Raw genomic sequence first — 23608 nt, forward strand, 5'->3', positions numbered from 1 at the left:
GCGACTGGCTGCGCGGCGCCGGTCGTTCACGCATCGAGAGAGCGCATGCACTTTTTCAGCACCAATTGAGTGTGGACAGTGCACGGCGCCTCATAGCCTGCTGTGAGTTGTCGGACATTCAACCTGTGGCTAAGTTTAAACAACTCTAGACGGTTGTACGGTAGGCTTTTGACGGGGAAAACCCCACAATTGAATACTAAACACTCGAAAAAGGAATGCCCGACGTTTGGAAAGAAACAAAGGAATATTATGTTTTTTTGACCTAGTATACTTCCCTATTCCTCCTCCGCTACCCTGGTTGGTTTTTCAGACAGCCAGAGTGGTGCTGAGCTGCGGGGTGTTGGTGACTCCGCTTCGGGTGGAGCGCTGCTACTCGGGCTTTAGTTTACTCTCTGCCGGGAGGATTAGTGTGATTCTGCAGGGGCTAGGCGACTCTGGTGGGTGGGGTGGTGTGGTGGTGCCATAGGAGCCCCTCCATTCAGAAGGATGCTGGTGGGAAATGCCTGGCGACAGAGAGGACGAGATTTGTCAAAAAGCACTAGAACTCCTGTCTGATCTCTGCTCTAAAGGGGAAGTACAGAACGAGAACTGTCTGGATTTCATTTACCATTTCCGGGACCTCGCCAGACCACGCTACACCGACTCAGGTATTAATGCACTGGTCAATCCTATCCAATTATGTGTATGCAATGCGTGTGTGCTTTTTATTTTGAATTATACAAAGATGTAACTTTTTTTCCTGTGCTCTGAAATCTACATAACACTTTGATCTGAATATAATTTTTCACACATTAAGCTTGGCGAGATAGGGTTCCATTTATGCACAGAACTTGTTGCATGGGAGTTTAGGAGTGGGGAAATTATTTCATATAGGGTTTTGCACAAACACGTTTGATAAAAACAAAAGTCAGTAGGCTATATTCAACCTTGCCTATAAATGTAGTGTGCGCACCATGGATCTTGTTATATGTGCCCTTATTTCTGGTGCACCTGAGTTGGATGGGGTGTTGGGGGGTTGGGAGTGGTGGATGGGGACAGGTGCGAGTTTGTGTAATCCTTGGTCGCATTCATTGAAGCTTGAGCTGGCCTGACTCCCAATGCTATCTAATTTTTTTGCATTAGCACATGCCATAAAACACTCGTCCCCACTAAATTTTAAGAATGTGAAATGTCAGAATAATATATTTTATTTCTTTCATCACATTCACAGTGGGTCAGAAGTTTACATACACTCAATTAGTATTTGGTACCATTGCCTTTAAATTGTTTAACTTGGGTCAAACGTTTCGGGTAGCCTTCCACAAGCTTCCCACAATAAGTTGGGTGAATTTTGGCCCATTCCTCCTGACAGAGCTGGTGTAACTGAGTCAGGTTTGTAGGCCTCCTTGCTCGCACACGCTTTTTCAGGTCTGCCCACAAATTTTCTATAGGATTGAGGTCAGGGCTTTGTGATGGCCACTCCAATACCTTGACTTTGTTGTCCTTAAGCCATTTTGCCACAACTTTGGAAGTATGCTTGGGGTCATTGTCCATTTGGAAGAACCATTTGCGACCAAGCTTTAACTTCCTGACTGATGTCTTGAGATGTTGCTTCAATATATCCACATAATTTTCCTTCCTCATGATGCCATCTATTTTGTGAAGTGCACCAGTCCCTCCTGCAGCAAAGCACCCCCACAGCATGATGCTGCCACCCCTGTTGTCAAGGCGTCAGTGTAATTCTGCGGTAGGACGAAGTCAGGTGCAGGACACAGAGCTACTCGAAAAACGCCCTATACTCGTAGGTATCTTAAAGAACATACCTCCACGCAGGGAGGAACAAACCCGCCCACATACGACAACCAAAACATGGACAAACACGCACAACACACAGTGTGAGCCAGAGGATTAAATAGGGAAGACATAATTACAAGATGGGAAACAGGTGAGACCAATACAGACAAAACAAGTAGAACATAGAAACATGGATCGGTAGCAGCTAGTACTCCGGTGACGACGAACGCCGAAGACTGCCCGAGCAAGGAGGAGTGGTAGCCTCGGCTGAATTCGTGACAGTACCCACCCCCCCCCCTTTGATGCGCGGCCCCAGCCGTGCACAGGCAGCCAGGAGGACGCAGAGCAGGGCGAGTCGGATGACTACGGTGGAAATCCCTCAACATGGAGGTATCGAGGATGTCCCTCCTACCGTTCCTCCGGACCGTACCCCTCCCACTCCACGAGATACTGCAGGCCCCCCACCCGAAGCCTCGAATCCAAGATGGACCGGACCGAGTACGCCGGTGCCCCCTCGATGTCCAGTGGGGGCGGAGGAACCTCCCGTACCTCAGACTCCTGGAGTGGACCAGCTACTACCGGCCTGAGGAGAGACACATGGAACGAGGGGTTAATACGGTAATTCAGAGGAAGCTGTAACCTATAACAAACCTTGTTCAATCTCCTCAGGATTTTAAATGGCCCCACAAACCGCCGACCCAGCTTCCGGCAGGGCAGGCGAAGGGGCAGGTTTCACCACTCATCCACCGCAGGAGCCTCGATCTGGCTCTGATGCCAAGGTACCAGGACCGGCTGTAACCTAACACACACTGAAAGTGAGAAAGGTTAGTGGATGAGTGGCGGAGTGAGTTTTGGGTCATCTCTGCCCAGGGGATAAAACCCAACCACTCCCCCGGCCCGTCCTGGCAATAGGACCGCAGAAACCTACCCACATCCTGGTTAACTCTCTCCACCAGCCCATTACTCTCGGGGTGAAAACCTGAGGTCAGGCTGATCGAGAACCCCAGACGTTCCATGAACGCCCTCCAGACCCTTGAGGTGAACTGTGGACCCGATCTGATACATTATCCTCAGGCACCCCGTAGTGCCGGAAGACGTGTGTAAATAGGGCCTCAGCAGTTTGTAGGGCCGTAGGGAGACCTGGCATAGGAATGAGATGGCAGGACTTAGAAAACTGATCCACAACGACCAGGATCGTGGTGTTCCCTTGTGAGGGGGGAAGGTCCGTAACAAAATCCACTGATAGGTGACACCATGGCCGTTGTGGAAGGTGTCTAGGTGCCTTACACTGGGCGCACACCGAGCAGGAGGAAACATAAACCCTCACGTCCTTGGCTAAAGTGGGCCACCAGTACTTCTCACTAAGACACTGTGCACTGTCCGACCGATGCCAGGATAACCAGAGGAGGGTGACGTGTGAGCCCAATAGATCAATCGATAGCGAACCTCGAGCGGCACGTACATACGACCCTCTGGACACTGGGGGGGAGTGGGCTCGGTACGTAACGCCCACTCGATGTCCGCGTCAACCTCCCACACCACCGGCGCCACCAGACACAACGCCAGAAGTATGGGAGTGGGCTCAATGGACCTCTCCTCTGTGTCATACAGTCGGGACAGGGCGTCTGCCTTAGCGTTATGGGAACCTGGTCTCTAAGTAAGAGTAAACACAAAACGAGTGAAGAACATGGCCCACCTTGCCTGGCGAGGGTTCAATCTCTTCGCCGCCCGGATGTACTCCAGATAGCGATGGTCAGTCAAAATGAGGAAAGGGTGTTTAGCCCCCTCAAGCCAATGCTTCCACACTTTCAGAGCCTTAACCACAGCCAACAGCTCCCGGTCCCCCACATCATAGTTGCGCTCCGCCAGACTGAGCTTCTTAGAAAAGAAAGCACAGGGGCAGAGCTTTAGTGGCATACCCGAGCGCTGAGACAGTACAGCTCCTATCCCAGCCTCGGATGTGTCCACCTCAACCTGGAATGCTAAGGAGGGATCCGGATGAGCCAGCACTGGAGCCGAGGTAAACAGTTCCTTCAGATGACCAAAAGCCCTGTCCGCCGCAGCTGACCACTGCAGTCGCACCGGTCCTCCCTTCAGCAAGGAGGTAATGGGAGCCTCTACCTGACCAAAGCCCTGGATAAACCTCCGGTAGTAGTTGGCAAAACCCAAGAATCGCTGCACCTCCTTCACCGTGGTTGGAGTCGGCCAATTACGCACGGCTGAAATGCGGTCAATCTCCATCTCCACCCCTGACGCGGACAGGCGGTGCCCTAGGAAGGAGATGGACTCTTGGAAGAACAGACATTTCTCCACCTTCACATACAGGTCATGCTCCAACAGTCGACCAAGCACTTGACGCACCAGGGACACATGCTCGGCCCGTGTAGCGGAGTATATGAGAATGTCATCAATATATACCACTACACCCTGTCCGTGCAGGTCCCTGAAAATCTCATCAACAAAGGATTGGAACACTGATGGAGCATTCATCAACCCGTATGTCATGATGAGGTACTCATAGTGCCCAGAGGTGGTACTGAATGCTGTCTTCCACTCATCTCCCTCCCGGATACATACCAGGTTGTACGCGCTCCTGAAATCCAATTTAGTGAAGAAGCGCGCCACGTGCAAGGACTCCATTATACTAGCAATCAAAGGTAGTGGATAGCTGTTCTTCACAGTGATCTGATTAAGACCACGGTAGTCAATGCACGGGCGTAAGCCACCATCCTTCTTCTTCACAAAAAATAAACTTGAGGAGATAGGGGAAGTGGAACGCCGAATGTATCCCTGCCTCAGAGATTCGGTGACATAGGTTTCCATAGCCACCGTCTCCTCCTGTGACAGAGGATACACATGACTCCGAGGAAGTGCAGCGCCTACCTGGTGGTTTATCGCACAATCCCCCTGTTGATGGGGTGGTAAATCGGCATATTCAGGCGGAATGTGCATGGTGGAAACCTGGTTTGGACTTTCCACCATAGATGCCCCTACGGAAACACCTACACACCTCCCCGAGCACTGACTAGACCATCCCTTGAGAGCCCTCTGTTGCCATGAAATAGTGGGGTCATGAGAGGCTAACCAGGGAAGCCCCAACACCACTGGAAACGCAGGAGAATCAATCAGATAGAGACTAATTTTTTCCTCATGACCCTCCTGCGTCTTCATCCAGAGTGGAGCTGTGACATCCCTAATCAGACCTGACCCTAAAGGGCGACTATCTAGGGCATGTACAGGGAAGGGCACAGTAACAGGCACAATAGGAATCCCTAATCTACGGGAAAACTGATGATCAATAAAGTTCCCAGCTGCGCCTGAATCTACTAGCGCCTTATGCTGGGAATGAGGGAAAAACTCTGGAAATACAACATCTATAATAATATGCCATTTAGCAGACACTTTTATCCAAAGCAACTTACAGTCATGTGAGCATACATTTTTACGTATGGGTGGTCCCGGGGATCGAACCCACTACCCTGGCGTTACAAGCGCCATGCTCTACCAATTGAGCTACAGAGGACCACATATACACATATGCGCAACAGGGAGCTCTGGGTGAGTCGGGTGCCTACTCACCTGAGACGGTCCACCAGTGCTCTGCCTACCGCTTCGATTCCTGAAAGACCCTCCCCAGCACCGACCAGCAGTGTGTCCTCCGCGGCCACAGGCGGTGCAGGAGATGGCCCTCCTTCCGGTCTCCCTAAGTGCAGCACCTCCGAGCTCCATAGGAGTAGGGTCGGAGGTGCTGGGGGATGGAATGGACGGCCCCTGATCCGGACGTCCGCGGGTTGCCAACAGGTTATCCAGCCTTATCGACATGTCCACCAGTTGGTCCAGGTTAAGAGTGGTGTCCCTGCAGGCCAGTTCCCGACGAACATCCTCCCGGAGGCTGCATCGGTAGTGGTCAATCAGGGCCCTCTCATTCCATCCTGCGCTGGCAGCCAGAGTCCTGAAGTCCAGTGCAAAGTCCTGTGCGCTCCTCCTCCCCTGTCTGAGGTGGAATAGACGTTCCCCCGCCACTCTCCCCTCTGGTGGATGATCAAATACCGCCCGAAAGCGGCGGGTGAAATCCTCATAGCGTACTGACGCTGCGTCTATTCCTCCCCACTCAGCGTTGGCCCACTCGAGCACTCTTCCAGACAGACAGGAGATGAGAGCGGACACGCTCTCGTATCCCGAGGGAGCCGGGTGGATGGTAGCCAGGTAGAGCTCTACCTGGAGTAGAAAACCCTGGCACCCGTCAGCTGTACCATCGTATGCCCTCGGGAGCGAGAGCTGAATCCCACTGGACCCAGATGACGAAGGGGTGGACAGCGGTGTGGGTGGTTGTGTAGTTGGAGGAGGTGTAGGACCACCACCTCTCTCCCATCGCTCCATAGTGTTCAACACGCGCTCCATTGCGGTGCCGAGAGTCTGGATCATGGTCGCCTGCTGTTGGACACGTTCCTCCATTGATCCGGATGAAATGAATGTACCTGCTGAATCCATATTTTGGTGCGTGTTTCTGTCAAGGCGTCAGTGTAATGCGGTAGGACGAAGTCAGGTGCAGGACACAGAGCTACTCAAAAAACGTACTTGACTCATAGGTATCTTAAAGAACATACCTCCACGCGGGAGGAACAAACCCGCTCACATACGACAACCAAAACATGGACAAACACGCACAACACACGGTGTGAGCCAGAGGGTTAAATAGGGAAGACATAATTACAAGATGGGAAACAGGTGAGACCAATACAGACAAAACAAGTAGAACATAGAAACATGGATCGGTAGCAGCTAGTACTCCGGTTACGATGAACGCCGAAGCCTGCCAGAGCAAGGAGGAGGGGCAGCCTCGGCTGAATTCGTGACACCTGTGCTTCACGGTTGGGATGGTGTTCTTCAGCTTGCAAGCATCCCCCTTTTTCCTCCAAACATAACGATGGTCATTATGGCCAAACAGTTCTATTTTTGTTTAATCAGACCAGATGATATTTCTCTAAAAAGTACGATCTTTGTCCCCATGTGCAGTTGCAAACCGTAGTCTTGCTTTTTTATGGCGGTTTTGGAGCAGTGGCTTCTTCCTTCCTGAGCAGCCTTTCAGGTTATGGCGATATAGGACTCGTTTTACTGTGGATATAGATACTTTTGTACCTGTTTCCTCCAGCATCTTCACAAGGTCCTTTGCTGTTGTTCTGAGATTGATTTGCACTTTTCACACCAAAGTACGTTCATCTCTAGGAGACAGAACGCATCTCATTCCTAAGCGGTATGACAGCTGCGTGATCCAATGGTGTTTATACTTGCATACTATTGTTTGTACAGATGAACGTGGTACCTTCAGGCATTTGGAAATTACTCCCAAGGATGAACCAGACTTGTGGAGGTCTTCCATTTTTTTATGAGGTCTTGGCTGATTTCTTTTGATTTTCCCATGACTTCAAGCAAAGAGGCAATGATTTTGAAGGTAGGCACAGGTACACCTCCAATTGACTCAAATGATGTCAATTAGCCTATCAGAAGCTTCTAAAGCCATGACATCATTTTCTGGAATTTTCCAAGCTGGTTAAAGGTACAGTCAACTTCTGACCCACTGGAATTGTGATACAGTGAATTATAAGTTAAATAATCTGTCTGTATACAATTGTTGGAAAAATTACTTGTGTCATGCACAACGTAGATGTCCTAACCGACTTGCCAAAACTATAGTTTGTTAACAAGAAATTTGTGGAGTGGTTGAAAAACGAGCTTTAATGACTCCAACCTAAGTGGATGTAAACTTCCGACTTCAACTGTATGCATGCTAGCCTCAGCAAGAGAGGGAGGCAGTGCTTATATTGGAGCGGGAATTTTGGGGAACCGCGTCTGGAGAGGAGGGAGGAGTGCATTCTTAGTAATACAGTATAACACTAACCCACACCAGCTGTGTGTGAATGCGTGCGTGCAGCTGCCATAAGCCAGAATTCTGTCATGAGGTGGATGTGTTTTTCACTCAACCCACTGATCCATGACCGCCTGTTGCAGTCCATGGTGATTACTAGAAGGTTCTCTGGAGGTTTCTGGAAGCGTAAAATGTGACATATTGTGATCCCAATGGCCTGAGCTTGGACTAATAACCCAACCTTCTGCCTTTCTCACATACCCCTGATTGATGAATGGTTCAAGATGTGCCCCTAACCCCACCCCTATCCTTTCAGTCAAAACCTGTCTTCACTCTCGCATCTCCTTTCTCCCTGTCCCTTCTTCTTTCTCCTCTTCTCTCCCCTCCCCCCTATAGCCCCTCTCCTCACCCCCTTCTCCTCTCCCTTCTTCTCTCTCCTCTTCTCTCACCTCCCCCTATAGCCCCTGTCCTCACCCCCTTCTCCTCTCCCTTCTACTCTCTCCTCTTCTCCCCCTCCCCCCATAGCCCCTCTCCTCACCCCCTTCTCCTCCCCCTTCTTCTCTCTCCTCTTCTCCCCCTCCCCCCTATAGCCCTCTCCTCACCCCCTTCTCCTCTCCCTTCTTTTCTCTCCTCTTCTCTCCCCTCCCCCCTATAGCCCCTCTCCTCACCCCCTTCTCCTCTCCCTTCTACTCTCTCCTCTTCTCTCCCCTCCCCCTATAGCCCCTCTCCTCACCCCCTTCTCCTCTCCCTTGTTCTCTCTCCTCTTCTCCCCCCTCCCCCCTATAGTCCCTCTCCTCACCCCCTTCTCCTCTCCCTTCTTCTCTCTCCTCTTCTCTCCCCTCCCCCCTATAGCCCCTCTCCTCATCCCCTTCTCCTCTCCCTTCTACTCTCTGTGCGCTATCCGTCCCTGCTCCTCTCCCCATGCACCATTTCCTCTCCCTTCAGCACTATCCTCCATGCACTCTCCCTTCTCCTCTCTCCATTTGTCTCTACCTCCATTCTCCCCTCTCCCCTCTGCATTGACAGCCAGGTGGAGTGTCTATGGTGGGGTTATTGAACTGCGATCAGGGGCAGGTTCCCTTGAGTCCATAGTCCCTGGTTTTATTAACATATCCAGCTGAGCCCTTTCATCCTGTCCTGGATGATTGGCACCTCAATAAACCAGAGAGAAATAAGGATGAAAGATATAGGAAGATTGACAAGTCTTTTTGTGTTGGTCTCTGGCATTCAAAGATATGTGACCCAAACGGAGAGGAGTGTGTGTGTATCCGTGTGTCTGTTTCTGTGTGGAGGGTTAAAAACCAACCATGGCACCATGGCTAACACATTTGAAGTGTTTATACAGGCCAAGTAACTCCCTCACACCAGATCAGGTCAAAATGTATTTCAGCACCATACTCAATATTTATGCAACTGTGAAGCTTACTATTTTAAATCATCTGGAGAATCTCTTACATTAGATCTCTCACCTTTACCAAAATAACTTCACAGACATCTGCCTGCTGTCTATACATTAATGTAGCGATGAGCATGTTGCAGTCAGACCCATTATGTACATGCGTGCAATTCTGGGCTATATGTGTAACATATGTCATGTTGAGTCCTCAGTAATAGCAGCCCTGGGAGAAATGAAGCTACTCTATCTTAAGCTAGATCATGGCCATGCATCGAGTGGCTGGGAAAATATAGTTTTCCAGCAACATGTCCCCCTGCTGTGCTCATCTTATAGACTGGTAGATAGACTGATAGATAGACTGAGAGCAGGACTCCCAGCTACTCAACACTGTTTAGGTGTCGTTGCCACAGTATTATCAAACTCTACTTATAGATAATGCCTGTGATAGATAATGCCTGCAAGGTTTTTGGTTGCTAGCAGCTCACTCACATTCACATACAGTAGCTAATCTACACTGAGTGTACAAAACATTAAGAACACCTTCCTAATATTGAGTAACAAATATTTTGTATTGCCCATTCACCCTCTGAATGGCACACATACACAATTCATGTCTCAATTGTCTCAAGGCTTAAAAATCATTTTTTAACCTGTCTCCTCCCCTTCATCTACGCTGATTGAGTGACATCAATAAGGGATCATAGCTTTCACCTGGAATCACCTGGCCAGTCAGTCTATGTCTTGGAAAGAGCAGGTATATTGACTGCTATTGCTGCTGATAACTTATTGAGGAGAGGTGTAGGTAATGTAGATGATTACATATCAGTTTGCTATAGGGCACACTAATTAATGCTTCCTAACTAATCTCTCACTAATTCAACACCAAACAAACTGTGAGGCAGCTTAGAGCAACACAAGGGAATACTACTGTAGGTCCAAGGTAATGCTTAATCAGCAGTATTTCCCTCCCACTCCATACCCCCCCCCCCCCCCCCCCTCTCTTTCAGATTTTTGTGTTAGCTATCATGGTTATTTGAGTCTTTTCAGATATACTATGAATCTCTAATTCCTAGGCAGTATCAGGGCAACCTGCCAAGCAAACCACCACTTGGCCTCTGGAACAATGCTCTCTCAGGCTACAGGGCCTGAGCTCAATAGCCACAATTCGATCAGATGCCACAGTGTGGTCTAAACACAGCTCACCCCTGGTGTACCATGTCTTTGGCTGGTTGTGCCATGGCCTGTGGTTTCACTGATTTGATTTATTTAATCAGGAATAGTGACTGATGCTATCAGTATATTTGTGATCCAGAGAATGGGATTTGTGTGTTCAAAGCCTCCTCCATTCATGTTCAATGGCCCATTGCAGGTCTGTGATGGTCACATGTGCTGTGTGCACAGAAGACAGCAAGTGGACATATGGCAATGCTCTCTATCACTCCAGTATCTCTGCACATTATAAATATGGGATTGGAACTGACCCTGTATATAGCTTACTTACTTCTCGTGTGTTCTACCTTATGTTATTTTCAATACTACATTGATATTGATTACTGCATTGTTGGGTTTAGAGCTTGCAAGAAAGGCATTTCACTGTACTTGTGCACGTGACATTAAAACTTGAAACTTGAAACATGTGTCCAATACAGCTAAAGAGGAGCTTTAGCACAGGTGACAGGAGTGGCAGGACATGAATGTTGCATTAGCAAAATGGCCACCCTGCTTAGTGGTATTTCAATGGCATTACTGTAATGAAGCACTCAACCACCTGATAAAAATAATGCAGGTAACATACAGTATATGAACGTGGAGGTACATTTTCACACAGTTGGTTCTCCATATTGCAGTATTTTGCATGTTTATAACAGCTTGGAGGAGCTTGAAAGGAGGGATCAGCCCAAGAAGATTCACGATTGTTTGTGAAGTTCTTTGATCTTAATAATAGCCTAGAAACAGAAATGGAGATATTATGTGTGTGGTATGTTGGTATGACATCATCAAAGCGAGACAACAAGCCAGAATGGCCTTGTCCCATTTACCACCACGTACAGTGTGGACTGTACACTCCCACACGTATTGATGATGTGTTTGCAAGTGCTCTGAGAAATGCACGAGTGGTCAAGGCTCTGCAGAAAATATCTTGGGACAGACTTCATCATTCACCTTCTTCACACTATCACAACGTAGGCCAACTCACTGCAATATTTGAAGTGACTCAATAAGGGTGCATTTATTTTAGACTGCTGTGGATCATAATCTATTATTTTAATGAACTGTTTGATTATTGATTGACGTGAGAGCTATCGGAATGGTATAATTATTGACTTTGATGTGTAAAAGGTGTTCTATCCCTGACATATCAGAGGGAGAAACAGGGGTGAGGATGAGGAGGAAGAGGGGGAGGGTAATAGAAAGAGAAAAAAGAGTGAAGAGGGGAGAGTGGGGTCAGAGGTTAGCAAAGGAGCAGGTGAAGGAGGAGGCAGCAATAAGAGGAGGAAGAAGAGGGGGAGGTGGTGTGAAATACTAGGCTCATTAAGGAAGCCCCAGACTCCCAGCATGCTTTGCCTCAACATTCTGAGAGAAAATGTAATGGAGTAGGCCATGTCAAAAACAACCCATTTGCTTGTTACTGCAATCAAAGGTGGTCAGCCTGGCCTTTTACCCTACATGTGATTTCCCTTGGTCCGCCCAGCAGATTCCACATCCATTAGTGCTGAGCGATTAGTGCTTTTTGAGGTCGGTTCGGTTTCGGTTAGATTATTTGTGTTAAAGCTGTAACAACACAGAATAAAACAATTAATAAAAGTCTCCTGATGGTAGTGACTGCCCATTACTGCTTATTACTTATTAACCATCATTTATGCACTTATATTTCAGTTATGTATATTATATTTGTTTTATTTGATGACTTTATTTCATTCCAAATCATCATCTCATCTCTATAGAGCTGCTGCCCATGCTGTCTGACAAAATCACTATTTTAGTATACTGAACAAAAACATAAATGCAACAAGTAAAGTGTTGGTCCCATGTTTCATGAGCTGCACAAAAAGCTTATTTCTCTCAAATTGTGTGCACAAATTTGTTTACATCACTGTTAATGAGCATTTCTCCTTTGCCAAGATAATCCATCCACCTGACAGGTGTGGCATATCAAGAAGCTGATTAAACAGCATGATCATTACACAGGTGCACCTTGTGCTGGGGACAATAAAAGGCCAATCTAAAGTATGAGGTTTTGTCACACAACACAATGCCACAGATTTCTCTTGTTTTGAGGGAGCGTGCAATTGGCATGCTGACTGCAGGAATGTCCAACAGATAATTGAAAGTTAATTTCTCTACCATATGCTGCCTCAAACGTCGTTTAAGAGAATATGGCAGTACGTCCAACCGGCCTCACAATAAAAAAAATCTGATTGGCTGGGCCTGGCTCCCCAGTGGTTGGGTCTGGCTCCCAAGAGGGTGGGCCTATGCCCTTCCAGACCTGTTGGAAACTACAACTCCCTACTACATCGCACAGTTCAGGCTGGATCTGGTTTATCTCTAGAGAAACTGTGCAATTTGCACATTGAGCTCACAGACTTTAAAACAAACTAAATGGAATTCAAATAATTGAACCGATGTTGTTTAAAAAATGAATAATAACCAACATTTTGATTAATCGCTCAGCACAAAAATCAGTGGAACAGACCTAGCATCAGGAGCCGCAGCTCTGGTTCTGAATTGTTATTAAATGTCCAGAGATTTGCCATGTTTGTAATTTTGCCTTTCCACGGCTGTTACTGCTGATTGCGAAACAGCTGTCTTCACTATTTTCACTTTCACCCCTGTGGAGGTATGTGAAAGGTCTACGATCCAGAGAAACATGTTATCTCACAAACCCAGAGCTTGTTTTAGACAAGATAACATCCTGAGTGTTCTCTTGCATAGCCCTATCTGTGCTTAGTCATTTTGCATATAAAAATTAATAAATAAAAAAGCTATCTCCCAGTGGATTAATTAGACAAATCATAATTTCATAATTTCCTACGCCTCAGTTCATGTAAACCCACAGGGTTTCATAAACAATGGAGAACAGGGCTGGAGAATGGGACAGCATATGGACAAATATGGTGAACATCATGGTACAATACTGTATGGTGCAAAACAATTTACAGTTGAGTGGGTCTGTTTTGTAAATGCCTCTAGACAATCCGGCCATTTAACTCCCATAATGATAGCTAGGCAAAATGCCCAGCCTCTGCAGGTGTGCCATTATGTGTAGTAGTGATGAGTGGGGGAGTGCTGATTTGCTCTATAGTTCGGAAAGTGTACGGTAGTTAGGTCTCATGCATTGTGTTACATTGTGTGACCCTAACGTCTGAGAGTTTGCCAAGCCCTCCAAGTTCAAGGGGTGACAGCTGTACCAAAAGGATGAATTCCCAATGACACTGATGAATCTCTTTGAAGATCTCTCTTTGGCGGAACTTGAACCTCTTCAGAAGAATTCCCAGAGAGGGATATATCATCATCACTTCACTTCCTGGGATTGCTTTGGAGGCGAACTCCAAGATGAATCAGAAGGCTCCTTGTGATTGTGTTTCTGTCCCCCCCTTCCATGGTGACGGAGACCCTGTGCCAGTGTGAATGAGCACCCTCTATTATTCATCACAACACTTCATCTTTTAAATCTCTATCTTTTATTTGTGATATTTGAGGCTGCCGTGATGAGGCCAAAAAGTGCCTGCAACCCATGTTGCATGGAAACATGGGAACACAGTAAACCCTAAACAGTCTCTCTAGCTCTCATTCTGAAGGTGAACAGTACCGAGATGCTCTGTCATTTGATTTGTGAGCTCAATGTGCTAGGCCAATTAAATAGCCTGTTTTACAGCTATTCAACAATATTATGATGACATTGACAGCATTGTAAAGAAAAATGTCACATTCATAGGACTGTCACTGCTTCCTACAAGACCATTATGGGGACAACAAAGTGCAATACATCAATAGCATCATCTACATTCAACTACACAACATGTTGCAAGTCATGCTGTAAAAGCTGTCACATGAAAATATATTTAGAGGATTACTTGCATCATTTCTACAAGGCTTCTCACACTGTGTACATACCTGTAGCATCTTAGTTTAAACCATGTAGAGGATGAGGACCAGCCTAGATATAGGGAGATTCTCTATTGGGCATAAGTCCATCCTCTCCTCGACTCCTCCGTCCTCCTCACCTCCTGATCCGGAAACCGATAAGTTGTTGCCATATGTCAATTTGTTAATAGGTGAAGGAGGAGTTTGCTCCTCTCCTCGATAGCCTCTTCCAGCCGAGGATTCTTATGTGTATCCTACCGGAGTCCTACCAGGAACAGTTTTGTAATCCGTTTTGTAATTAATTTATAAAATGTCTGGTACAACTAGCTAAATTTGTTTGCACCACTTTATACTTATTTATGGATTCCTCCTCTGTAAACATAGCTTGTCTGATGACGCGCTTGTGGAGGAGAGTCTCATTTAATTCAAGTGCATTTGTTTCCATGTTTCTTCTCCTTGATTACATTGACCTTTTTCAAAAGGAGGCAGGAGAGGACAGAGGAGAGGATGCGAGGAGTCGAGCAAATCCAATTGACAATATCCCACAAATGTGGTTAAATATATTGCCATCCGTGCACGATTCACTATTTCTTCAAAAATACGTTTAAATTGAACAAATTTGGTGTTCACACTTGTATTTGTTTGATTTACATCTGCACAGGACCAAACATTTTTATTTAAATATAAACTGAAATTTAGATTTTTCACTTCAAAGTCCAAAAATAAATAATTAATTAATTTGGTTGGAGGCAAGTGATTCTCAGCAAGTGTAATTTATCTCACATGTGGTAATTTGCAAGTGCCAACGGGGTAAAAATAGCCATTAAACCAGCCACTCAACCAGTTAGGTTGAGATCTGGTGACTGAGACGGCCATGGCATATGGCTTACATCATTTTTATGCTCATCAAACCTTCATTAACTCAGGAACCACACCTGTGTGGAAGCTCATGCTTTCAATACACTTTGTATCCCTCATTTACTCACGTGTTTCCATTATGTTGCCAGTTACCTGTGTGATGTGATTAGCTGGTACGTAAAATTCCTATCCAAGCATAAGATCTGGCATGCGTCAGCAACGCCTGGGCAGAGGAACGTGTACTTTACCTGCACCAACAGCTCTCCTTGGATGAGGAGGAGATGTTGGGCATCGTAAAAGGACCTGGTATAAACCATTCAAACCTCTAAACAGGTAGCCTGTTCTCTATGAACATAGCCATGTTTAGTATAAACCTTTATACTGTATATATGGTCTATGTCTATGGCATAAACATTAACGTTTCCAATACTAAGGCTAAACATTTAGAAATAAATTATATTATAAGAAAACACACTTGCCGTTTGTTAATTTATATTACCCTCCACAGCACAATGTTTTATCTTAAATTAGATATAGCAAGTATGTTTGTGGCAAACAATTTAGCAAACTATGAGTTCTGTGAGGAGAAATGGACAGAGATGTCCGACGTCGTCACAACATGTTAAACTCTTACAGAGGATCCATCACATACTTTAATCCTTCAAAATGGCTGTTAAATATCACCTGCACGCCAGGTATTTCTAAATATTGACGATTTCAGCGTGAAGAGGGGCTTAGAACTTGTTCAAGATGGGTCAATTGATTCCCATAGAATGGTTCTCCCCAACACATTGTCTTGCTCTATTCCTATCAGTCAAGGACAACAGATTACAGCAGCGCTACAATCAGGACCCTGGGCGCATATGGGACTCCAGAGGAGATAATTAAACAACTTTAGATAATTCCTAATTAAGTTTGTCACGCTCTCTCTTTAAGAACAAATTAAGGGAGGAAGAGAAAAGTTCCCGCAAAGCACACTTGTAATTAACCAAGCCATGTTTTTTCAATTAGTGATTTGATCAGTCTTAGGCCGTTCCTTGTGGTGTGTCTTTAATGGCATGCAGCTAGAGAAGCCCACAGGCAAACTATGACTTATACACTACATGACCAAAGGTATGTGGACACCTGCTCGTCGAACATCTCAAAATCATGGGCATTAATATGGAGTTGGTCCCCACTTCACTGCTATAACAGCCTCCACTCTTCTGGAAAAAGGCATTTCCACTAGATGTTGGAACATTGCTGCAGGGACTTGCTTCCATTTAGCCACAAAAGCCTGAGTGAAGTCGAGCACTGATGTTGGGCAATTAGGCCTGGCTCGCAGTCAGCATTCCAATTCATTCCAAAGGTGTTCGATGGGGTTGAGGTCAGGTCTTTGTGCAGGCCAGTCATGTTCTTCAACACCGATCTCGACAAACCATTTCTGTATGGACCTCACTTTGTGCACAGGGGCATTGTCATGCTGAAACAGGAAAGGGCCTTCCCCAAACTGTTGCCACAAAGTTGGAAGCATCTAGAATGTCATTATATCATTATATGCTGTAGCATTAAGATTTCCCTTCACTGGAACTAAGTTGCCTAGCCCGAACCATGAAAAACAGCCCCAGACCATTATTCCTCCTCCATCAAACTATGAATTGGGGCAGGTATCGTTCTCCTGGCATCCGCCAAACTCTGATTCGTCCGCCGAACTGCCAGTTGGTGAAGCATGACTAATCACTCCAGAGAACACGTTTCCGCTGCTCCAGAGTCCAATGGCGGCGAGCTTTACACCTCTCCAGCCGACATTTGGCATTGCGCATGGTGATCTTAGGTTTGTATGTGGCTGCTCGGCCATGGAACCCCATTTCATGAAGCTCCCGACGAACAGTTCTTGTGCTGTCGTTGCTTCCAGATGCAGTTTGGAACTCGGTAGTGAGTGTTGCAACCGAGGACAGATGATTTTATACACGCTATGCACTTCAGCACTCGGCGGTCCCTTTCTGTGAGCTTGTATGGTCTACCATTTCGCGGCTGAGCCATTGTTGCTCCTAGACGTTTCCACTTCACAATAACAGCACTTACAGTTAACCGGGGCAGTGCTAGCAGGGCAGAAATTTGACAAACTGACTTGTTGGAAAGGTGGCATCCTATGACGTGCCACGTAGAAAGTCACTGAGCTCTTCAGTAAGGCCATTCTACTGCCAATGTTTGTCTATGGAGATTGCATGGCTGTGTGCCCAATTTTATACACCTGTCAGCAACGGGTGTGGCTGAAATAGTATCTTACATCAACCAGCAGTTAGAGACATTTCAATGGAGACTTCTAAAGGACAGGCTCTTTTTTTAAATGTGCAAAGGATTTGGTTTTGGGAGAGGCTTTATATCAATAATAGATATTAGAAATGTTGTGAAATGATGATGTGATGATGATGATTAATTCTCTTCAAAGCATTTGCCTTGTAGATGTTTCATTGATCTTTATTCATCTCACTGTGCCTCTCACATCCTTATATCAGAAAAATGACCGTATTATGTATTGACTCTCTCCCTTTCTTTCCTCCCTCTCTCCCTCTTTCCCTCCCTCCCTGCATTCTGTAGATGTGTCGGTGAGCCTGCTGTCTCTGGTGGTGACTGCCTGTGGCCTGGCCCTGTTCGGGGTCTCCATCTTCGTCTCCTGGAAGCTCTGCTGGATCCCATGGAGGGAGCGTGGCCTCTCCCCCAGCATCAAGGAGCCCACCCAGGGGCACCACGATTCCCCCATGGCACCTTTGCAACCGTACGTCCCAGCCAGGGAGCCAGTCTACACGGCCGTCGACCCACCCGTCCCCGCCCTCGACCGCCGTGAGTCCCACCGCTGTTCCATCGTCCCTGTGGCAACTGGGACCTTGACGGGGCCGGTGACCCCCGTATCGCCGCCCCCCACAGCGGCGATCATCCCCATCCCAGAGGCAGCCATGAAGATCAGCCACACGTCTCCAGACATCCCCCTGGAGTCCCAGAGTAAAGGCCGGGAGAACGGGGTCCAAACCAACCCTCGCATGCAGAGGCAGACCACTGAGCCCTCACCCTCCGTCCGGTCAATTTCTATACACACAGAGATTGGGTGAGTACTATATCACAATCCTCCACTATGATGAAGTCGCTACTGTGCTATGTACTCTGCTTGTATACTGTAGTACCTACTATACCAGGGTCCCTTACAATATAAGACTGCTACTAAGACGGCTACTTTGGTTTCATAGTACATAGTATTTAATTAGTTCACCACAAAGGTTATCACAGTAGGTACAGTTGAAGTCGGAAGTTTACATACACTTAGGTTGGAGTCATTAAAACTAGTTTTTCAACCACTCCACAAATTTCTTGTTAACAAACTATAGTTTTGGCAAGTCGGTTAGGACATCTACTTTGTGCATGACACAAGTCATTTTTCGAACAATTGTTTACAGACAGATTATTTCACTTATAATTCACTGTATCACAATTCAAGTGGGTCAGAAGTTTACATACACTAAGTTGACGGTGCCTTTAAACAGCTTGGAAAATTCCAGAAAATGATGTCATGACTTTAGAAGCTTCTGATAGGCTAATTGACATCATTTGAGTCAATTAGAGGTGTACCTGTGGATGTATTTCAAGGTCTACCTTCAAACGCAGTGCTTCTTTGCTTGACATCATGGGAAAATCAAAAGAAATCAGACAATACCTCAGAAAAAAATCTGTAGACCTCCACAAGTCTGGTTCATCCTTGGGAGAAATGTCCAAATGCCTGAAGGTACCACGTTCATCTGTACAAACATGGGACCACGCAGCCGTCATACCGCTCAGGAAGGAGACGCGTTCTGTCTCCTAGAGATGAAAGTACTTTGGTTCGAAAAGTGCAAATCAATCCCAGAACAACAGCAAAGGACCTTGTGAAGATGCTGGAGGAAACAGGTACAACAGTATCTATATCCACAGTAAAACAAGTCCTATATCGACATAACCTGAAAGGCCGCTCAGCAAGGAAGAAGCCACTGCTCCAAAACCGCCATAAAAAAGCCAGACTACGGTTTGCAACTGCAAAGATCGTACTCTTTGGAGAAATGTCCTCTGGTCTGATGAACCAACAATAGAACTGTTTGGCCATAATGACCATCGTTATGTTTGAAGGAAAAAGTGGTTTGCTTGCAAGCCAAAGAACACCATCCCAGGAAAATTATGTGGATATATTGAAGCAACATCTCAAGACATCAGTCAGGAATTTAAAGCTTGGTCGCAAATGGGTCTTCCAAATGGACAATGACCCCAAGCATACTTCCAAAGTTGTGGCAAAATGGCTTAAGGACAACAAAGTCAAGGTATTGGAGGGGCCATAACAAAGCCCTGACCTCAATCCTATAGAACATTTGTGGGCAGAACTGAAAAAGGGTGTGCGAGCAAGGAGGCCTACAAACCTGACTCAGTTACACCAGCTCTGTCAGGAGGAATGGGCCAAAATTCACCCAACTTATTGTGGGAAGCTTGTGGAAGGCTACCCGGAACGTTTGACCCAAGTTAAACAATTTAAAGGCAGTGCTACCAAATACTAATTGAGTGTATGTAAACTTCTGACCCACTGGGAATGTGATGAAAGAAATAAAAGCTCTCTACTATTATTCTGACATTTCACATTCTTAAAATAAAGTGGTGATCCCAACTGACCTAAGACAGGGAATTTTTACTATGATTAAATGTCAGGAATAGTGAAAAACTGAGTTTAAATGTATTTGACTAAGATGTATGTAAACTTCCGACTTCAACTGTATAAAGCTTTCAGTACATTGCCACTCCATGAGTACCATAGTCCACCAGGATTGGGGTCAATTCCACAAATGTAATTCTAATTCAATTCTCTCTCCCTGTAAATTCAATTTAATTTAATTCAAATTCCAGATCAGTCTTTGAATTCAGAGATAATTCAATTCCTCTGAATTCCAATGTTAGGTTTAAATTCCAAGAATTCCCTCAGGGTTTCAGGCTGATCATGTCACTGTTCAAACAGCCTAGACTGGAAATATAGGAATACAGGTTGAAATTATTAAAAATAAATCCTACAGCACACGTTGTATACTATTTGCGATCATTCCTTTAACTGGGTAATGTAAAAATATTCAATTCCAATTCAATTCCGAAGATTAAAGGTTTTTACAGTTCAAATACCATTCCAATTCAAAAAGTCCAAACAGTCTAATTCCAATTCCATAACTTGAAGATTTATTTACATTTCAATTTAATTCAATTTACTAATTGAATTGGAATTTGAAATTAAATTGGAATTTACCCCAACCCTACAGTACATATACAGTGGGGAAAAAAGTATTTAGTCAGCCACCAATTGTGCAAGTTCTCCCACTTAAAAAGATGAGAGAGGCCTGTAATTTTCATCATAGGTACACGTCAACTATGACAGACAAATTGAGAAAAACAATCCAGAAAATCACATTGTAGGATTTTTAATGAATTTATTTGCAAATTATGGTGGAAAATAAGTATTTGGTCACCTACAAACAAGCAAGATTTCTGGCTCTCACAGACCTGTAGCTTCTTCTTTAAGAGGCTCCTCTGTCCTCCACTCGTTACCTGTATTAATGGCACCTGTTTGAACTTGTTATCAGTATAAAAGACACCTGTCCACAACCTCAAACAGTCACACTCCAAACTCCACTATGGCCAAGACCAAAGAGCTGTCAAAGGACACCAGAAACAAAATTGTAGACCTGCACCAGGCTGGGAAGACTGAATCTGCAATAGGTAAGCAGCTTGGTTTGAAGAAATCAACTGTGGGAGCAATTATTAGGAAATGGAAGACATACAAGACCACTGATAATCTCCCTCGATCTGGGGCTCCACGCAAGATCTCACCCCGTGGGGTCAAAATGATCACAAGAACGGTGAGCAAAAATCCCAGAACCACACAGGGGGACCTAGTGAATGACCTGCAGAGAGCTGGGACCAAAGTAACAAAGCCTACCATCAGTAACACACTACGCCGCCAGGGACTCAAATCCTGCAGTGCCAGACGTGTCCCCCTGCTTAAGACAGTACATGTCCAGGCCCATCTGAAGTTTGCTAGAGTGCATTTGGATGATTCAGAAGAGGATTGGGAGAATGTCATATCGTCAGATGAAACCAAAATATAACTTTTTGGTAAAAACTCAACTCGTCGTGTTTGGAGGACAAAGAATGCTGAGTTGCATCCAAAGAACACCATACCTACTGTGTGTGTGTGTGTGTGTGTGGGGGGGGGGGGGGGGGGGGGGGTGGAAACATCATGCTTTGGGGCTGTTTTTCTGCAAAGGGACCAGGACGACTGATCCGTGTAAAGGAAAGAATGAATGGGGCCATGTATCGTGAGATTTTGAGTGAAAACCTCCTTCCATCAGCAAGGGCATTGAAGATGAAACGTGGCTGGGTCTTTCAGCATGACAATGATCCCAAACACACCGCCCGGGCAACGAAGGAGTGGCTTCGTAAGAAGCATTTCAAGGTCCTGGAGTGGCCTAGCCAGTCTCCAGATCTCAACCCCATAGAAAATCTTTGGAGGGAGTTGAAAGTCTGTGTTGCCCAGCGACAGCCCCAAAACATCATTGCTCTAGAGGAGATCTGCATGGAGGAATGGGCCAAAATACCAGCAACAGTGTGTGAAAACCTTGTGAAGACTTACAGAAAACGTTTGACCTGTGTCATTGCCAACAAAGGGTATATAACAAAGTATTGAGAAACTTTTGTTATTGACCAAATACTTATTTTCCACCATAATTTGCAAATAAATTTATTAAAAATCCTACAATATGATTTTCTGGAAAAATTATTCTCATTTTGTCTGTCATAGTTGACGTGTACCTATGATGAAAACTACAGGCCTCTCTCATCTTTTTAAGTGGGAGAACTTGCACAATGGGTGGCTGACTAAATACTTTTTTCCCCCACTGTATGTCTACTGTGCTTCTGAAGTACAGACACCATAATTGGTTTGCGACTTTGGTTTGCACATTGTTTTGCACGAGTGAAATACACCCCGACAGCTCATTAATTAATTTGAAAACATTTTCTCCAGATTCTTAATTTCACCTTCAGAACATTGTAAACTTCATCCACACTTAGGTAGAAACCATGACTCACTCCGTTGTTAAAGCCCTGTGTGACACAAAAGAGGCAGTTGGAAAGTTCTAACATTGATCAGGTTTAGAGCACTGAACAGAAGCTCAGACCTAGCAACCCAGCAGCTGTAAGGCAGCTATCCCACTTAGTCTTATGGAGTCATGTCCTCTACAGCAAACAATGTTCTATGAGTAATTCTGCTCCCAGACAGCCTCTTTGTATCAATGAGTTTCACTTTAGTTGTTAGTCATTCGTTTGTGGTTGAAGGAAAGTCTATCTTCTGTTCAGCACGTAACACTTACCCAAAACTCAGCCCTCTTGAAAAACTGAGTAGAGTGAATTGCTATTTTTATCGATTGTTGCTTGAGCTGTAACGGTCATATTTACAGAAAGCCTTTGTCTATTTTATTCAGGTACTCTGTTGTTGTATCAAGTACACATTTGCTGTCTCTCTGTGTGTCTCCTCTCACCTATGCTAACAATGGTAATGTGTCTCTTTCTGTCTGTCCTCTACACAGGTCTAACTCTATCCGTAGATTATCTGTAAACAGGTCCAACCCGGACTTCAACGTGGCCCAGTTCCAGAGACAGGACTCCCTGACTGGGATGGGCCTGGGTCTGGGTCGTCTCAAACCAGAGCTTTACAAGCAGCGCTCCCTGGAAGGGGATGAGGGGGGCCGGCGGGGCGGAGGCTGCGGACGCCTACACTTCATTCTCAAGTTCGACTGTGACCTGGAGCAACTCATCGTCAAGATCCACAAGGCGCAGGATCTCCCCGCCAAGGACTTATTGGGCACCTCGGACCCCTACGTCAAGATTTACCTACTACCGGACCGGCAGACCAAGCACCAGACCAAGGTTCACCGCAAGACCCTCAACCCTGTGTTCGATGAGGTATTCCTGTTCCCCGTGGAGTACGCTGAGCTGCCGACGCGCAAGCTGCACTTCAGTGTCTACGACTTTGACCGTTTCTCGCGCCACGACATCATCGGCCAGGTGGTGGTGGACAACTTCCTGGATCTGGTGGACTTCCCTGCAGAGACAAAGCTTTGCCGGGACATCCAGTACGTCTCCACGGTGAGTCAGCACGTCCTGTTTGATCACTTCCTGTTTCCGGCTTTTAAGGGAATGTTTGTTCTGCTTTAATACCCTGTTAGATTTACTAAGATAAGTGGTCAATTATAACTATAGCAGGATATTCATTTCGGATTAGACATTTTTACGGCACTGTACTTGGTTGAATGCCTCATACATTTTTCAAGATGAGCCACAGTAAGCTCTCAGTGAGTCGCTTCATCCGCAATAGAGAAAATGGACTCAGTTTTCAGCTGGCGTTAAGGCGGCGCTAGTGTCAAATGTGCATTAGTTAGCAATTTCGTCATGTAAAATCTGACGCACTGGCATTTTCCAGCCCTAACGCCGGGTTCTGCAATTTACCTGTCTTGTATCAGCTCGCTTGTGCTCCGATGGGAGGGGTGGAAATATACATGTGAAAAAAAGAAAACTCCATGTAGGCTATGTGTCAA

General features: G+C 45.8%; 1 protein-coding gene across 1 annotated transcript; it reads left to right on the forward strand.

Moving 5' to 3' along the window:
* Positions 1–499: 499 nt before the first annotated feature.
* Positions 500–23159, forward strand: LOC311120173 (synaptotagmin-9-like; the record flags this gene model as incomplete). The annotated part of the gene is made up of 3 exons (XM_084194791.1): positions 500–647; positions 17559–18063; positions 22601–23159. Coding segments are annotated over 3 exons (1212 nt in total), but the record flags the coding sequence as incomplete, so codon positions are not given.
* Between the last annotated feature and the right edge of the window lie 449 nt (positions 23160–23608).

Source organism: Coregonus lavaretus, assembly GCF_964263955.1.
Source record: "Coregonus lavaretus genome assembly, contig: HAP1_SCAFFOLD_2676, whole genome shotgun sequence".
Lineage (NCBI taxonomy): Eukaryota > Metazoa > Chordata > Actinopteri > Salmoniformes > Salmonidae > Coregonus > Coregonus lavaretus.